Source organism: Oncorhynchus mykiss, chromosome 16, assembly GCF_057628025.1.
Source record: "Oncorhynchus mykiss isolate SJ-2025 chromosome 16, ASM5762802v1, whole genome shotgun sequence".
Classification (NCBI taxonomy): Eukaryota; Metazoa; Chordata; class Actinopteri; order Salmoniformes; family Salmonidae; genus Oncorhynchus; species Oncorhynchus mykiss.
In genome coordinates, this window is record NC_143037.1 from 76,065,417 (window position 1) to 76,084,569 (window position 19,153).

A 19,153-nucleotide genomic window follows, 5' to 3' on the forward strand; every position below is an offset into this window, starting at 1 on the left:
AATGGCAATCATTCAGCTTGACCAAGGCACAGCATATTACAACCGTCTAGTCTGAAGGAAGTCTCCTTTCATATCCACAGCATATTACAATAATCTAGTCTGAGGGAAGTCTCCTTTCATATCCACAGCATATTACAATAATCTAGTCTGACTGAGGGAAGTCTCCTTTCATATCCACAGCATATTACAACCGTCTAGTCTGATTGAGGGAAGTCTCCTTTCATATCCACAGCATATTACAACCGTCTAGTCTGACTGAGGGAAGTCTCCTTTCATATCCACAGCATATTACAATAATCTAGTCTGAGGGAAGTCTCCTTTCATATCCACAGCATATTACAACCGTCTAGTCTGACTGAGGGAAGTCTCCTTTCATATCCACAGCATATTACAATAATCTAGTCTGAGGGAAGTCTCCTTTCATATCCACAGCATATTACAACCGTCTAGTCTGATTGAGGGAAGTCTCCTTTCATATCCACAGCATATTATAATTATCTGATCTGAGGGAGGTCTCCTTTCATATCCATAACATATTACAATAATCTAGTCTGAAGGAAGTCTCCTTTCATATCCACAGCATATTACAATAATCTAGTCTGAAGGAAGTCTCCTTTCATATCCACAGCATATTATAATAATCTAGTTGAAGGAAGTCTCCTTTCATATCCACAGCATATTATAATAATCTAGTCTGAAGGAAGTCTCCTTTCATATCCACAGCATATTACAATAATCTAGCCTGAGGGAAGTCTCCTTTCATATCCACAGCATATTATAATAATCTAGTCTGAAGGAAGTCTCCTTTCATATCCACAGCATATTACAATAATCTAGTCTGAAGGACGTCTCCTTTCATATCCACAGCATATTACAATAATCTAGTCTGAGGGAAACTCCTTTCATATCCACAGCATATTACAATAATCTAGTCTGAAGGAAGTCTCCTTTCATATCCACAGCATATTATAATAATCTAGTTGAAGGAAGTCTCCTTTCATATCCACAGCATATTATAATAATCTAGCCTGAGGGAATTCTCCTTTCATATCCACAGCATATTATAATAATCTAGTCTGAAGGAAGTCTCCTTTCATATCCACAGCATATTATAATAATCTAGTCTGAAGGAAGTCTCCTTTCATATCCACAGCATATTATAATAATCTAGTCTGAAGGAAGTCTCCTTTCATATCCACAGCATATTATAATAATCTAGTCTGAAGGAAGTCTCCTTTCATATCCACAGCATATTATAATAATCTAGTCTGAAGGAAGTCTCCTTTCATATCCACAGCATATTATAATAATCTAGTCTGAAGGAAGTCTCCTTTCATATCCACAGCATATTATAATAATCTAGTCTGAAGGAAGTCTCCTTTCATATCCACAGCATATTATAATAATCTAGTCTGAAGGAAGTCTCCTTTCATATCCACAGCATATTATAATAATCTAGCCTGAAGGAAGTCTCCTTTCATATCCACAGCATATTATAATAATCTAGCCTGAGGTGAAGTCTCCTTTCATATCCACAGCATATGACAATAATCTAGTTTTACTGAGGGAAGTCTCCTTTCATATCCACAGCATATTACAATAATCTAGTTTTACTGAGGGAAGTCTCCTTTCATATCCACAGCATATTACAATAATCTAGTCTGACTGAGGGAAGTCTCCTTTCATATCTGGAAAAGGACAAAGTAGAAGTAGAATGCTGCAACATTGTTCATCTTCACAGTGGGAATCTGATGCAACATTGTTCATCTTCACAGTGGGAATCTGATGCAACATTGCTCATCTTCACAGTGGGAATCTGATGCAACATTGCTCATCTTCACAGTGGGAATCTGATGCAACATTGTTCATCTTCACAGTGGGAATCTGATGCAACATTGCTCATCTTCACAGTGGGAATCTGATGCAACATTGTTCATCTTCACAGTGGGAATCTGACGCAACATTGTTCATCTTCACAGTGGGAATCTGACGCAACATTGTTCATCTTCACAGTGGGAATCTGATGCAACATTGTTCATCTTCACAGTGGGAATCTGATGCAACATTGTTCATCTTCACAGTGGGAATCTGATGCAACATTGTTCATCTTCACAGTGGGAATCTGATGCAACATTGCTCATCTTCACAGTGGGAATCACATGCAACATTGTTCATCTTCACAGTGGGAATCTGATGCAACATTGCTCATCTTCACAGTGGGAATCACATGCAACATTGTTCATCTTCACAGTGGGAATCTGATGCAACATTGCTCATCTTCACAGTGGGAATCACATGCAACATTGTTCATCTTCACAGTGGGAATCTGATGCAACATTGCTCATCTTCACAGTGGGAATCCAGTCGACATTAGTGTCTTTCTAAAGGGAAGCCTCCTGAAGTTGAAGAGGCGCTGTTGCTCTTTCTTCACCACACTGTCTGTGTGCATGAACCATTTCAGTTTGTCCGTGATGTGTACACAGAGGAACTTTCCACCTTCTCCAGCAAGATGTCGATGTCCACGACGGGGCTGGTAATCCGTGATTGTCTGTAGACCCTGCCACATACGTCTCGTGTTTGAGCCGTTGAATTGCGACTCCACTTTGTCTCTATATTGACGCTTTGCTTGTTTGATTGCCTTGCGGAGGGAATAACTACACGGTTTGTATTCGGTCATGTTTCCAGTCGCCTTGCCATGATTAAATGGGGTGGTTCATGGCTTTCAGTTTTGCACGAATGCTGCCATCTTTCCATGGTTTCTGGTTAGGGAAGGTTTTAATAGTCACAGCGGGTACAACATCTCCTATACACTTCCTTATAAACTTGCGTCAATGTTATTGTCTGAGGCTACCCGGAACATATCCCACTCCCACGTGATTGAAGCAATCTTGAAGCGTGTTATCCGATTGGTCAGACCAGCGTTGGATAGACCTAAGCACGGGCGCATCCTGTATTAGTTTCTGCCTATAGGAGGGGAGCAACAAGATGGAGTCATAGTCAGATTTCCCAAAAGGAGGGCGGGGGAGGGCCTTGTATGCATCGTGGAAGTTAGAGTAGCAGTGGTCCAGCGTGTTTCTCGTTTACTGCAATCGATATGCTGACAGAATTTAGGTAGTCTTGTTCTCAAATTAGCTTTGTTAAAATCCCCAACTATATGAAATGCAGCCTCAGGATATATGGTTTCCAGTTTGCATAAAGTCCAGTGAAGTTCCTTGATGGCTGTCTTGGTATCCGCTTGCGGGGGGGATAAGCTGTGACTATTACCGAGGAGAGTTCTCTTGGGAGATAATGCGGTCGGCATTTGATTGTGAGGAATTTTAAGTCGGGTGAACAAAAGGACTTGAGCTCTTGTGTGTTGTTACAATAACACCATGAGTTGTTAATCATGAAACATGCACCCCCGCCTTTCTTCTTACCGGAGAGATGTTTGTTCCTGTCGGCGCGATGCACTGAAAATCCTGTTGGTCTGTATTGACTCTGACAGCATGTCCCCAGCTTGCCATGTCTCTGTGAAACAGTGATACAATCCCGGATATCTCTTTGGAAAGCAACTCTTGCCCTGATTTCGTCAACTTTGTTAACTAAGGACTGGACATTAGCGAGTATGTTGAGGCTAAAACAACCAGTCAACACAGCAGGATATCCTATCCCGTTGAGGCTAAAACAACCAATAGTCAACACAGCAGGAAATCCTATCCCGTTGAGGCTAAAACAACCAGTCAACACAGCAGGATATCCTATCCCGTTGAGGCTAAAACAACCAGTCAACACAGCAGGATATCCTATCCCGTTGAGGCTAAAACAACCAGTCAACACAGCAGGATATCCTATCCCGTTGAGGCTAAAACAACCAGTCAACACAGCAGGATATCCTATCCCGTTGAGGCTAAAACAACCAGTCAACACAGCAGGATATCCTATCCCGTTGAGGCCTTTGTCCTATGCTGTAATGTCCATACATTTTCTCAACAAATTATCATCGGGTCGGTGACAACGGAGTGTTTTTTTTTTTTTTTTTTTACAATAATGTTCTCCTCCAAGGTAGATGGACGTCATATCCATCTAGATTAGATGGTTACATTCAAGACAAGGTTGTTATTATTGATCTGTTCGTAAGTGTCGGCAGAGGAGGCATAGGCTACCCTGTGATTTGACTCATAATTTCATATATTTATATTGTATTTTAAATTAGTGTTTTCTTGTCAATCAGTATCTGTGTTTTGGTTACTTGTCATGTTTTGTATTTATTTTTATTTTTTTGTGGACCCCAGGAAGAGTGGTTTCTTCTTCTGCAAATGTGGATCCTAATAAATAAATATAAAGGTGAATTTTTTTTTATTTTTTAATTGCTTCCACGAAACCTGACACTTGTGTGCCGCCGATGAGAGCGATGTATGTTAGACTACAAGCTATCTAGCTAATGTTGACGCCTGGTTAGCATAACAGCTAAAATAAACTCCAAATCAGACTTACCAGTGATGAAATGATTAAAGAAGATCCTGTACTTAAAGCTGTCTAGGTTCAGGTCTTGACGGGCAAAAATGTTTATTTGTTTTTCTGACAGTTCTTGAATCTTTCCTCCTTGATGTTTCATGATTCTGGGTAATCTGTAAAAAAAAAAAAAAATTATGTTGTCCCGTTGTCTTTTCCTGCCTTGTTAGAGCAGACAAATACGGCACCGACATTGACCATGGGGATGAATGAAGTAAGTGTAGGAACTGTTATCATGCAGCTTGGGGTAGCTACACGGCTGTTGTTGTCGGATTAATTTACGCAGTGGTCATCCAACATGGCCGCCAGGAAGCATCATACGTCACCTGGCAACCCTCTATAGAACTCCCCAGAAAACACTTAATTACATGGCACTTACAGTGCATTTGGAAAGTATTCAGACTCCTTCACTTTTTCCACATTTTGTTACTTATTCTAAAATTGATTAAATAGTTATCCCCCCCCCCCCCCCCCCCCCCCCCCTCATCAATCTACACACAATACCCCATAATGACAAAGCAATAACAGGTTTTTATACATTTTTGCTAATTTATTTAAAAAATCAAAAGCAGAAACCTGTTTTTGCTTTGTCATTATGGGGTATTGTGTGTAGATTGATGAGGGGGGGGGGGGGGATAACTATTTAATCAATTTTAGAATAAGTAACAAAATGGCTGTAACGTAACAAAATGGCTGCAACGTGACAAAATGGGGAAAAGTCCAGGTCTGAATGCTCTGCACATAGCAATGTGTTAATATGTCTGTATGTTGACTAATAAAACACATTTTCCTGCATTTATCTTGTTTTTCCAAGACGCACTTCCCCAAAAACACGATTAATTACATTCTTGCAACAATATCAATGATATTTTGTACACTTATATCTTTACCATAAGACTGTAAGATGTTGACAAATAAATCACATTATCCCACGTCTGTCTTGTGTTTCAGGGGGAAGTGTAACATTGCCCATTTCTCAGACATCTTCGCTGCCAGGGAGTTCAAAGCTCGCATCGACTCCTTTTTCTACATCCTGGGATACAACCCAGAGACCAGGTAAGCCTAAAAGACAACTTGTGCTTGATCCTAAAATGTGGTCCGAGGCACCGTGTGGATGTTGTGATGGAATTGCGAAGCCTCTGGAGGCACCCAGGGGCCAAATTGAGCTCCGTACCGCATCCCTGTGTGTCTCTCAAATTCTGTAACAATGCCGGAGGGTTCCGTATAGCTCCGCATTGACGTGATTGGTTGACGATAGGTAAGGGCGGGAGGTTCTGAATAAACATAAACTCATTTTCCTTGACAACAGCTCTGCGCTGCTCAAAAGTATAAATGCCCTGATTTCTGCAGAGGCCGACCGGGGAACAGGGGGTTTAACTGCCTTGTTCAGGGGCAGAACGGCAGCTCTGGGATTTGAACTTGCAACATCGCCTTTTACTGACTGACTTTAAAAAATATATATATATATATATATTATAACCTTTATTTAACTAGGCAAGTCAGTTAAGAACAAATTCTTATTTTCAATGACGGCCTACCGGGGAACAGGGGGTTTAACTGCCTTGTTCAGGGGCAGAACGGCAGCTCTGGGATTTGAACTTGCAACATTCCGGTTACTAGTCCAACACTCTAACCACTAGGCTACCCTGCCGCCCCCTGACTGACTTTAAAATGAAATAAAGCGAAGCATCGTCAATCCGACGTCTGCGTTAACACCATTAATGGTGATACGACATCTGGAGAAGACAGGGCATTCATACATCTGCTGTTGTCAAGGAAGTGAGTTAGTGTTTATACAGGACCTCCCGCCCACACCTACCGTCAACCAATCATGTAAATGCGGGTCTATATGGAGCTCTCCGCATTGTTACAAAATGTGTCTGGCGCAAAGCATCGCTGTACGGAGCTCGATTTGGCCTCCGCATGCCTCCAGGAGGCTCCATCACGCCCTCCATACGGAGCTCGATTTGGCCTCCGCATGCCTCCAGGAGGCTCCATCACGCCCTCCATACGGAGCTCGATTTGGCCTCCGCATGCCTCCAGGAGGCTCCATCACGCCCTCCATACGGAGTCTCCGGACAACATTGTGCCTGATCATAAATCCGCTATTACTGTATGTTGCTGCTCAAAGACCAAATAATATCTTTCTTACTTACTATGCTATAGTATATACGGCACCAGGCCTACTGTAGCCGACTGGCTTACTGTTTTAGTAGTAGTTTACACATCAAGCTACTTGCAAATGCAGGGTTAAAAAATAAATAAAAAAGTCACGAGAAAAATGAATTCCAAGATACTGTTTAATGCTCGCAGTTTGATTGTTCGATGTTACGACCCAAATGTACCTTCTCCAGCCTCCACCTGGCCCATTCCACCCCTTCTCCAGCCTCCACCTGGCCCATTCCACCCCTTCTCCAGCCTCCACCTGGCCCATTCCACCCCTTTCCTTTCCCATTGCAACTTTTCCCCCCATCAATGTTATACAGTAAAATTATAAAGTGACTACAGATGAGAATTAACTATCTAGCTAAATCTGGTGCAGTGGTATATTGTACATCGGGTATTTTTTGTTTTTAACAAAGACAATCACTAGGAATTCAGATAAAAAATGAGTTTAATTTAGGAAATATGTTCCCAAGTATTCCCACAAATAAAAGATGTGATCGTGTCTCAGTGTGTAATCAAGGTGTAAAATTATTATTTTCGAATAGTCTCTTTCGGATCAGTTAGGGCCATTATGTGGATCATTTAGATATTTTAGGACCCATTTAGGTATTCCCAAAAAAATATAAATGTTTTATTTGATAACATTTTCAATTTGGCCTTTACTGGTATAGAGCATATAAATAATATTTTCATAATTGGCACCGAAAAAAAATACAGTAAAGAATGAAATCATAAGAAAAAAGGTTTTGAAGTGTCTGTCCTATATCTAGGAGAAAAAAGAAAGCTCAGGAATTATTTACAATATTACTTTTTTTGGACCACCTATATTTTTGGGATTACAAAACAAACCCCCCCATCTCCATACTTCCATTAGTTTGTATGGGTTACCTTCAGATGAAGGTTTAATATCTATATCTATCTCCATCCTACCATTAGTTTGAATGGGTTACCTTCAGATGAGTCCCGTGACACTCGTGGGGGTCATAGACAGTGTTCCCTCTAAAATGCGCGCGTGTACGGCCACGCACTTTCTCCAGGACCGCAGCGCAAAATAAGTGCCATGCCGCGCAGAGACGCAAGAGGTTGAACTTCACTGAGTTCGCCTCATCAGTTTGCACTATATAATTTTTTTAAATTTTATGTATGTGATCGAATCAACATTATATCAGCCTCTTTTCAATGCACCGAAACAAATCTAACTTTTGCAAGATTGAGTCTGTGATTTTATTGGCAGAGCCAGAGCGCAACGGAGTAGAATTCTATTGGCGAGGGTAGCCTCACGAGTCTCTCAATCACCAGCGAGTAAATGCGCTTTTCACATCAGAGCCGCCCTTGTTGCACCTTTGTTAATATTATTTCACTAGTTAGTGAGTTATTAGCCCAGTTATAGATAAGTATAGGTCAACAATGGGGAGTTATTACTAGTAACTCCCCATTACTAGTTTTTTATGCTAACAATGCCTGCAATACCGCGGTCGGCCTAGAACCTCCGTGGCTTCAGTGAGAGGGGGCACTCTGTCTCCCCGGTCTGCAGCGTCGCGTTCAATTCCAATGGCCTTCTTTATTATAGACCAGACATTCGAGAGGGGAGAGAGATGGTTTTCACTAGTTACCACAGCCGCAAAGTCAAAATAGTTTATATCGAAAAAATATATATTAAAACAAACATTTGCTTTTTTGCTTATAATTGAAAGTTAAGGTTAGGCATAATGTTAGGTTTAAAATCAGATTTTAAGAGAAATTATAGAAATAGGCGTGGTTTATGCCTTTGTGGTTGTGACGAACGAGATGGATTCCGCATCCTGTCTGTGTGGAAGGTCGTAGCACATGCTCAGTTGTGTCTGGTAGAAACGGGAGCTCTCGGTGGGGATACGCTGTGAGGTCACAGCACCAGCAGCTCAGTGGAAGCCCCTCTCTGAGAGCAAGCGCTTTGCGCCGTCCTCCATTTTGAGCACCTGACAATAGGTGGGAAGGGGAGAGAGTGAGTCGATTCACAACGACCACTTCAATTCTAGACAAACTGTCAACAAACGAGCCTTAGAGATTGGTGTCAGAAATGGACGACATGTTTGCTACTCGGAGGTAGGTTGATAAATATATTCATGTGTTACGGTTTAATTCCGCGAGTAGGTTTGAGACAGTCAGTCTGTCTGAGTAGTCGCGGCTTTTCATCTGTCTAGTGTAAAAGCAAAGCTTTTTACCCGAATTAATTGAATTATACACCCGAGTGTTTTTTTCTTTGTTTTTTTTGTCACGGATATGAAGAGAACATGCATGTCTGACCATAGTTTAAATTAGACAAGAGCATACTGTTATCGGATACATTGTATTCGTGAAAGGTGCATATCCCTGCCAGAGTTGCCATGCATAAAGGTAAATCGCTGGGCGAACGCACTACATTGTAACACCATTGGCGTAACGGAACATGAAAGCGATATCTACCGTTTTACATAATCATATTATAAGCAAGCTAACTTTTCTACACCTTTTTTTGTTGTTGTTGTTGCCTATAGGAGAAATGAGACACAGAAGCAAGGCTGGTGCTGACTCCATTTTGCAGTAGCCCACTCTGTCTGTTCTCGTGTTTACAATCGAGCCGACATGGCAGCCCTGAGAAGCTTTGTGCAGACACACACTCTCGCTCCAGCTGATACATGTGATCACGTCAAAGAAATACTTCATGTTGTAGGTGTTTCAGGAGACTGTGTGGTTGATTGGAAAAGTAGTTTTTTTTTTCGCACAGTTTTTGTAATATTATGACGGCGTTATAGTCGTGCGAGGATTGGACGGATCTGATGTTTGGGGCGGGGTTTCCCCTGGTAAAGTTGCACCATGCTGGATCAGGACTGTTATTGTTTTGGTTCAGGAAGTAACAACACAAAAGATGCCTGTTTTGGTTTTGCATGTGTCATTTTCTAGACTTGACATGAAATATGTTGGGAGCCATTCCTGTTGTACAGGACATGGCTATCCAAGTTGCACTGACTATTACTCATCCGATACAAAATAGACACAAGTTTGTGTCCGTCCGAATACTTATACTCGCGTACTACGTCCTTAAACTGTATACTAATTTCGGCGTTTGATCAAGTAGAATTCACTCGTCTTTTCCAACTTAACAGCTGATAATCAGATAGTTAACGCGATCGCGAACTAGATGGAGCATAGCATTTGGAGTTCTATTTTCGAAATTTCACATACTAGAAAAATTTATATTTTTTCGCATACTATTTAGTACGCTAGAATGGGTATTCGGACATAGACTGTTGATAGATACATATAATATGGCTGCATGTTCAGGTATAATAATATGATAAAATATTATCAAATATTACTTTTCCTGAATATTACTCATAACGTGCATAGAGAAATGTACCCCAATCCCTAACAGTTTTTTATTTATATATATATATATATATATATATATATATATATATATATATATATATGGATTTATTAATAAACGGGTTCATAAAAGAAGTGTCAACTTTTCAACTCATTGATTCTTTCCTTTTTCTAAATATAACATTTCTAGAGTTCAACTAAACCATGTATTGTCTTAATAGCAAAGTAATTCTAGTTAATTGTCTTCAGGTGTTATCACCAATATCATATCTGTTCTTGGTTTTATTGACCTAAAAGGTCTCATTAGACTTCCATACTCAAACTGCCCACTTAACCCACTGTGGGGAATTTGGGACCTCACCTGTACAGTGCCTTCAGAAAGCATTCACACCACGTGATTTTTTTTTTGTGCACATTTTGTCGTGTTACAAAGTTGGATTAAAATTGATTTAATTGCCATTTTACGTCAATGATCTACACAAAATATTATATCAAAAGTCGAAGAGAAATAGTAACGTAAATAAATAAAAAGGGAAATAAAACACATAATATATTTTGAGTAGATTAGAATTTAAACCCCGTGAGTCAATACATGAATCGCCTTTGGCAGCGATTACAGCTGTGAGTCTTTCTGGGTAATTTCTCTTGAGAGCTTTTCACACCTGGATTGTGTAACATTTGCCTACTATTTTATAAATTCTAAAAGCCCTGTCAAATTGGTTGTTGATAATTGCTGGACAACCATTTTTAGGTCTTGCCATAGATTTTCAAGCCGATGTAAGTCAAAACTGTAACTCGTCGTCTTACTGTCTTCTTGGTAATCAACTCCAGTGTAGATTAGGCCTTCTGTTTGTTATTGTCCTGCTGAAAGGTGAATTAATCTCCCAGTGTCTTATGGAAAGCAGACTGAACCAGGTTTTCCTCTAGGATTTTGAATGCTTAGCTCCATTCCGTTTCTTTTGTATCCTGGAAAAACTCCCCGGTCTTTGGCGATTACACGCATACCCATAAAAAGGTATTTATTTTACCAGGTAGGTCGACTGAGAACACATTCTCATTTACAACAACAACCTGGAGAATAGTTACTGGGGAGAAGAGAGGGGGGATGAATGAGCGCCAATTGGAAGCTGGGTATGATTAGGTGGCCATGATGGTATGAGAGCCAGATTGGGAATTTAGCCAGGACACCCTACTCTTACAATAAGTGTCAGGACACCTGTTTTAACGTCCCATCTGAAAGACGGCACCCTACACATGGCGACGTTCCCAATCACTGGGGCATTGGGGTGTGTATATATATATATATATTTTTTTAAATTGCAGCCAACACTATGCTTGAAAATATGGAGAGAGGTGTTCCGTAATGTGTTGGATTTGTCCCAAACATAACACGATGTATTCACAATCATTTTGTATTACGTTTCCACATTTATTTTTTGCAGGTATTTACCTCAGTGCCTTGTTGCAAACAGGATGCATGTTTTGGAGTCTATTTTTTCATTCATAACAGGCTTCCTTATTTTCACTCGGTCAATTCGGATGGTGTTGTGGAGTAACTACACTGAACCAAAGTATAAACGCATCATCCCAACCCTCTCAAAGATTTTACTGAGTTTCAGTAAAATAGAAGAAAATTAATCAATTGAAATAAATATATTAGGCCCTAATCTATAGATTTTACATGACTGGGAATACAGATATGTATCTGTTGGTCACAGATGCCTTAAAAAAAAAAAAGGTAGGGGGGGTGGATCAGAAAACCAGTCAGTATCTGGTGTGATCACCATTTGCCTCATGCAGCGCAACACATCTCCTTCTCATAGAGTTGATCAGGCTGTTGATTGGTGGCCTGTTGGAATGTTGTTCCACTCCTCTTCAATGGCTGTGGGAAGTTACCGGATATTGGCAGGAACTGGAACACTCTGTCGTGCACATCGATCCAGAGCATCCCAAACATGCTCAATGGGTGACATGTCTGGTGTGTATGCAGGCCATGGAAGAACTGGGACATTTTCAGCTTCCAGGAATTGTGTACAGATCCTTGCCACCATGCATTAACATGCTGAAACGTGAGTTGATGGCAGGTGATGAACGGCACAACAATGGGCCTCAGGATATCATCACAGTATCTCTGTGCATTGAAATTGCCATCGATAAAATGTATTTGTTTTCTGTAGCTTATGCCTGCCCCATACCGTAAGACCCTCCACCACTATGGGGCACTCTGTTCACAACGTTGACATCAGCAAACCGCTCACCCACACAACACCATATACATGGTCTGCAGTTATGAGGCCGTTTGGACGTACTGCCAAATTTTCTAAATCGACGGAAACAGCTTATGGTAAAGAAATTGACGTTAAATTCTCTGGCAGCAGCTCTGGTGGACATTCCAGCAGTCAGCATGCCAATTGCACGCTCCATTACAACTTGACACATCTGTGGCATTGTGTTGTGTGACAAAACTGCAAAGTTTGAGTGGCCTTTTATTGTCCCCAGCACAAGGTGCACCTGTGTAATGATCATGCTTTTTTTTTTAAAATCAGCTTCTTGATATGCCACACCTGTCAGGTGGATGGATTAGGACGTCTTTGTAGTGACATGGTGTGTTGATACACTGTCCCCCCCCCCCAAAAAAATATATATATATATATTAAAATCGTCACGATGCTCAAAGGGATATTTAATGTCGGCTTTTTCAATGTTTTCCCCATCTACCAATAGAGAGAGATTTTAAAACCTCCCTGGTCTTTGTGGTTCAGTCTGTTTTGAAAGTCACTGCTCGACTGAGGGACCTTTACAATCATCTGTATGCGGTAAAACACTGTTATTGCACAATGCAACTTTGTTACGTGACTTGTTAAGCTCATTTTTTACCATTTTTATTTATAATATTTGTAAATGTTACTCCTTGGCATAGCAAAGTGGTTGAATAGTTATTGACTCCACTTATAGGGTATTGTGTGTAGGCAAGTGACACAACATCTCTATTTAATCCATTTTGAAATTCAGGCTTTAACACAAAAACGTGGAAAAAGTGGTCCATAGACAATTTCTGAAGGCACTGTAAATTTCACTTTATTGTATTTGTCCCCGGTGTGGCACTGATCATTTTCTAAAAGGTTTCCACCTTCATGCTGTGGCACACTTTTAATGTAAGGTTTTAGTTGTGTGGGTTATACGACGTGGCCTCGTTTGACTCATTAAATAAACTGTTCATCATTTTAAGGAGTATATTTGTACATGTCTAACGCTTATACTCTCTTCACAGAGCTAGTATACTAAACCCAATGAAGAGCTAGTATACTAAACCCAATGAAGAGCTAGTATACTAAACCCAATGAAGAGCTAGTATACAGTCTGCTCTCTCAATAATAAACCCAATGAAGAGCTAGTATACTAAACCCAATGAAGAGCTAGTATACTAAACCCAATGAAGAGCTAGTATACAGTCTGCTCTCTCAATAATAAACCCAATGAAGAGCTAGTATACTAAACCCAATGAAGAGCTAGTATACAGTCTGCTCTCTCAATAATAAACCCAATGAAGAGCTAGTATACTAAACCCAATGAAGAGCTAGTATACTAAACCCAATGAAGAGCTAGTATACTAAACCCAATGAAGAGCTAGTATACTAAACCCAATGAAGAGCTAGTATACTAAACCCAATGAAGAGCTAGTATACTAAACCCAATGAAGAGCTAGTATACTAAACCCAATGAAGAGCTAGTATACTAAACCCAATGAAGAGCTAGTATACTAAACCCAATGAAGAGCTAGTATACTAAACCCAATGAAGAGCTAGTATACTAAACCCAATGAAGAGCTAGTATACTAAACCCAATGAAGAGCTAGTATACTAAACCCAATGCAGAGCTAGTATACTAAACCCAATGAAGAGCTAGTATACTAAACCCAATGAAGAGCTAGTATACTAAACCCAATGAAGAGCTAGTATACGGTCTGCTCTCTCAATAATAAACCCAATGAAGAGCTAGTATACTAAACCCAATGAAGAGCTAGTATACGGTCTGCTCTCTCAATAATAAACCCAATGAAGAGCTAGTATACTAAACCCAATGAAGAGCTAGTATACTAAACCCAATGAAGAGCTAGTATACTAAACCCAATGAAGAGCTAGTATACTAAACCCAATGAAGAGCTAGTATACTAAACCCAATGAAGAGCTAGTATACTAAACCCAATGAAGAGCTAGTATACTAAACCCAATGAAGAGCTAGTATACTAAACCCAATGCAGAGCTAGTATACTAAACCCAATGAAGAGCTAGTATACTAAACCCAATGAAGAGCTAGTATACTAAACCCAATGAAGAGCTAGTATACTAAACCCAATGAAGAGCTAGTATACTAAACCCAATGAAGAGCTAGTATACTAAACCCAATGAAGAGCTAGTATACTAAACCCAATGAAGAGCTAGTATACTAAACCCAATGAAGAGCTAGTATACTGAACCCAATGAAGAGCTAGTATACTAAACCCAATGAAGAGCTAGTATACTAAACCCAATGAAGAGCTAGTATACTAAACCCAATGAAGAGCTAGTATACTAAACCCAATGAAGAGCTAGTATACTAAACCCAATGCAGAGCTAGTATACTAAACCCAATGAAGAGCTAGTATACTAAACCCAATGAAGAGCTAGTATACTAAACCCAATGAAGAGCTAGTATACCGTCTGCTCTCTCTCAATAATAAACCCAATGAAGAGCTAGTATACCGTCTGCTCTCTCTCAATAATAAACCCAATGAAGAGCTAGTATACCGTCTGCTCTCTCTCAATAATAAACCCAATGCAGAGCTAGTATACAGTCTGCTCTCTCAATAATAAACCCAATGAAGAGCTAGTATACAGTCTGCTCTCTCTCAATAATAAACCCAATGAAGAGCTAGTATACCGTCTGCTCTCTCAATAATAAACCCAATGAAGAGCTAGTATACTAAACCCAATGAAGAGCTAGTATACTAAACCCAATGAAGAGCTAGTATACTAAACCCAATGAAGAGCTAGTATACTAAACCCAATGAAGAGCTAGTATAATAAACCCAATGAAGAGCTAGTATACGGTCTTGCTCTCTCTCAATAATGAACCCAATGAAGAGCTAGTATACAGTCTGCTCTCTCAATAATAAACCCAATGAAGAGCTAGTATACAGTCTTCTCTCTCAATAATAAACCCAATGAAGAGCTAGTATACTAAACCCAATGAAGAGCTAGTATACTAAACCCAATGAAGAGCTAGTATACTAAACCCAATGAAGAGCTAGTATAATAAACCCAATGAAGAGCTAGTATACGGTCTTGCTCTCTCTCAATAATGAACCCAATGAAGAGCTAGTATACAGTCTGCTCTCTCAATAATAAACCCAATGAAGAGCTAGTATACAGTCTTCTCTCTCAATAATAAACCCAATGAAGAGCTAGTATACCGTCTGCTCTCTCAATAATAAACCCAATGAAGAGCTAGTATACTAAACCCAATGAAGAGCTAGTATACCGTCTGCTCTCTCTCAATAATGAACCCAATGAAGAGCTAGTATACCGTCTGCTCTCTCTCAATAATGAACCCAATGAAGAGCTAGTATACCGTCTGCTCTCTCTCAATAATGAACCCAATGAAGAGCTAGTATACGGTCTGCTCTCTCAATAATAAACCCAATGCAGAGCTAGTATACAGTCTGCTCTCTCTCAATAATGAACCCAATGAAGAGCTAGCTAGTATACGGTCTTGCTCTCTCTCAATAATGAACCCAATGAAGAGCTAGTATACAGTCTGCTCTCTCTCAATAATGAACCCAATGAAGAGCTAGTATACGGTCTTGCTCTCTCTCAATAATGAACCCAATGAAGAGCTAGTATACGGTCTTGCTCTCTCTCAATAATGAACCCAATGAAGAGCTAGTATACGGTCTTGCTCTCTCTCAATAATGAACCCAATGAAGAGCTAGTATACGGTCTGCTCTCTCAATAATAAACCCAATGAAGAGCTAGTATACAGTCTGCTCTCTCAATAATAAACCCAATGAAGAGCTAGTATACAGTCTGCTCTCTCTCAATAATGAACCCAATGAAGAGCTAGTATACAGTCTGCTCTCTCTCAATAATGAACCCAATGAAGAGCTAGTATACAGTCTGCTCTCTCTCAATAATGAACCCAATGAAGAGCTAGTATACGGTCTGCTCTCTCAATAATAAACCCAATGCAGAGCTAGTATACAGTCTGCTCTCTCAATAATGAACCCAATGAAGAGCTAGTATACAGTCTGCTCTCTCAATAATAAACCCAATGAAGAGCTAGTATACAGTCTTGCTCTCTCTCAATAATGAACCCAATGAAGAGCTAGTATACAGTCTGCTCTCTCAATAATAAACCCAATGAAGAGCTAGTATACAGTCTGCTCTCTCTCAATAATAAACCCAATGAAGAGCTAGTATACAGTCTGCTCTCTCAATAATAAACCCAATGAAGAGCTAGTATACAGTCTGCTCTCTCAATAATAAACCCAATGAAGAGCTAGTATACCGTCTGCTCTCTCAATACTAAACCCAATGAAGAGCTAGTATACCGTCTGCTCTCTCAATAATAAACCCAATGCAGAGCTAGTATACGGTCTGCTCTCTCAATAATAAACCCAATGAAGAGCTAGTATACTAAACCCAATGAAGAGCTAGTATACAGTCTTGCTCTCTCTCAATAATGAACCCAATGAAGAGCTAGTATACAGTCTGCTCTCTCAATAATAAACCCAATGAAGAGCTAGTATACTAAACCCAATGAAGAGCTAGTATACGGTCTGCTCTCTCAATAATAAACCCAATGAAGAGCTAGTATACTAAACCCAATGAAGAGCTAGTATACGGTCTGCTCTCTCAATAATAAACCCAATGAAGAGCTAGTATACTAAACCCAATGAAGAGCTAGTATACGGTCTGCTCTCTCAATAATAAACCCAATGAAGAGCTAGCTAGTATACGGTCTGCTCTCTCAATAATAAACCCAATGAAGAGTTAGTATACAGTCTGCTCTCTCAATAATGAACCCAATGAAGAGCTAGCTAGTATACAGTCTGCTCTCTCAATAATAAACCCAATGAAGAGTTAGTATACAGTCTGCTCTCTCAATAATGAACCCAATGAAGAGCTAGCTAGTATACAGTCTGCTCTCTCAATAATAAACCCAATGAAGAGCTAGTATACAGTCTGCTCTCTCAATAATAAACCCAATGAAGAGCTAGTATACTGTCTGCTCTCTCAATAATAAACCCAATGAAGAGCTAGTATACCGTCTGCTCTCTCAATAATAAACCCAATGAAGAGCTAGTATACTAAACCCAATGAAGAGCTAGTATACAGTCTGCTCTCTCAATAATAAACCCAATGAAGAGCTAGTATACCGTCTGCTCTCTCAATAATAAACCCAATGCTCCGTTCGAGGGGGGGGGGGGGGGGGGGGGTGTACCCCTGGCCCTTGAGAGCAACGGCGTGTGCAGGCTTTTGTTCCTGCCTAGCACTAACTGCTGGGTTGGAAAATAAACATGCACAGCACACTATACACTGCAGCTCTCCAGGACCATGTTAGTCCTGGGCTGGAAGGAAATCATGCACACGTTGAAGGAGTTGGCCACCACTGCTCTACTTGTATTGAACGTGTTGCTCCGATGCTGGCCTGTTCTCCTCCTCCTCCTCGTCAGCAGGTCCAGTGTAGCGTGCTGCGTCTGTCATATTTCATTACACTATGGAATATTACCCCCCCCCTTCCCTCCCTGACAACTGTCTGCTCTCTGTCAGAGAGAGAGTGGATTGGATGAGGGATGGTGGGGAGGACCGAAAGGGGGGGGACAAAGGCTTGCTGGAAGGGTGTGAAAGGGGAGTGAGGATTGGTGGAAAAAGCCAGAGGGGGGGGGGGTGGTTAAAATGTGTGTACCCGTCACAGTGAGGGCCCAGGGTTGTGGTTGGAGGACATTAACACTACCACAGGGACCTAACAGACTCAGGTTTCACCCCGGTCCAGCCAGCGCTAAACCCCAGCCAGCTCCAGTGATGGAAAGAGGGAAGGTTTCTGCTTCAAATATCACTCTTTGACAGTTTCTGGGCTTCCCCTGCCCCTGCAGCAGCCATCTGAGCTAGAGACTATACTATATGAAAATCTATGTGCCGTTGCCTAGGCAACGGAAGGGGGAAAAAGGAGGCCTTTTGAAAAGGGAACATCTTGTCATTTTCTCTAATCCACTGCAGCTGGAGGGATATGGCTAGGAGGAACACTGTTGTTGTTATTATTATTACATTGCTAGGCGGTTGTTGCCACGGTTACCACCCGTTTTGTACGTCTGTGTAACCCACCGGCAGCCATTTTGCAGGCAGGCTGTGTCTCTGGAATCGTCTGTATCAAACCCCCACCCCCACCCCCACCCCTCTCCCCTCTCCCCTCTTCTCCGCCTCCTCTTTAAGTGGGATTGCTGTTTTGTTGCTGAATGCATCTCTACAATACCAGCTTCAGGAGGGGAAAAAAAAACATCCAATATCCCAGAGAACACCCATTCTCTTTGTGCACAAGAAGCGTCTCTTCCATAGATAGACACATTTTAATCTTGAATTACACATCGCAACAAAAATCTGCAACACACCTTTTTTAATTTTGACAACTAAAATCATCTCCACAACGGGAGGTTTTTCCATCAAACGAAACAAACTCTTTGTTTGCCGAGGTATTGACATTATTGGTTACCTGTTCCATAATAAAGACAAGACGTTTCACCTTGGTTCTGCCGGACATTCAGTATCTGCGCGCGTTTTTGCTCTTGCCAGACAATGATTCCCTCAAGGGGGACAGGAACCAGTCGTTGCACTGAGCTAGTCCTGTAACCTCCGTAGTACATATATGTCTTCTTTGTTGTGATCTAACAACCTTATTTTCTCTCTACCAGGCGACTAAACAGCACACAGGGGGAGATCAGAGTGGGGCCCAGTCACCAAGTAACTATTTTTTTTTACATATGCGTTGTTAAAGTAGCTGTCCAGTGTTTTATAGATTTCTGTGAAAAATATGACCTGTAATTTATTACAATATAAAGTGAAATAGATTCATTCATAGTTGGTTGACTTACATTTGTAAACATTTCCCAACATTC

The 19,153-nt window shown here is 40.7% G+C and overlaps 1 protein-coding gene across 19 annotated transcripts in view; it reads left to right on the top strand.

Annotated features, from left to right (window-relative positions):
• LOC110491178 (arginine-glutamic acid dipeptide repeats protein) overlaps positions 1 to 19,153 on the top strand; it is a 323,796-nt gene that overhangs the window by 216,179 nt on the left and 88,464 nt on the right. For 14 of the 19 annotated variants that reach the window (XM_036947767.2, XM_090203963.1, XM_090203965.1 and 11 more), the window contains 2 exons: positions 5,443 to 5,547; positions 18,950 to 18,998. In XM_036947767.2, the coding sequence (XP_036803662.2) occupies positions 5,443 to 5,547; positions 18,950 to 18,998 (154 nt within the window). Of the gene's footprint in view, positions 1 to 5,442; positions 5,548 to 8,442; positions 8,740 to 18,949; positions 18,999 to 19,153 lie in introns of those variants that run through there. The other 5 variants (XM_090203973.1, XM_036947772.2, XM_090203970.1 and 2 more) reach the window with 1 other exon arrangement.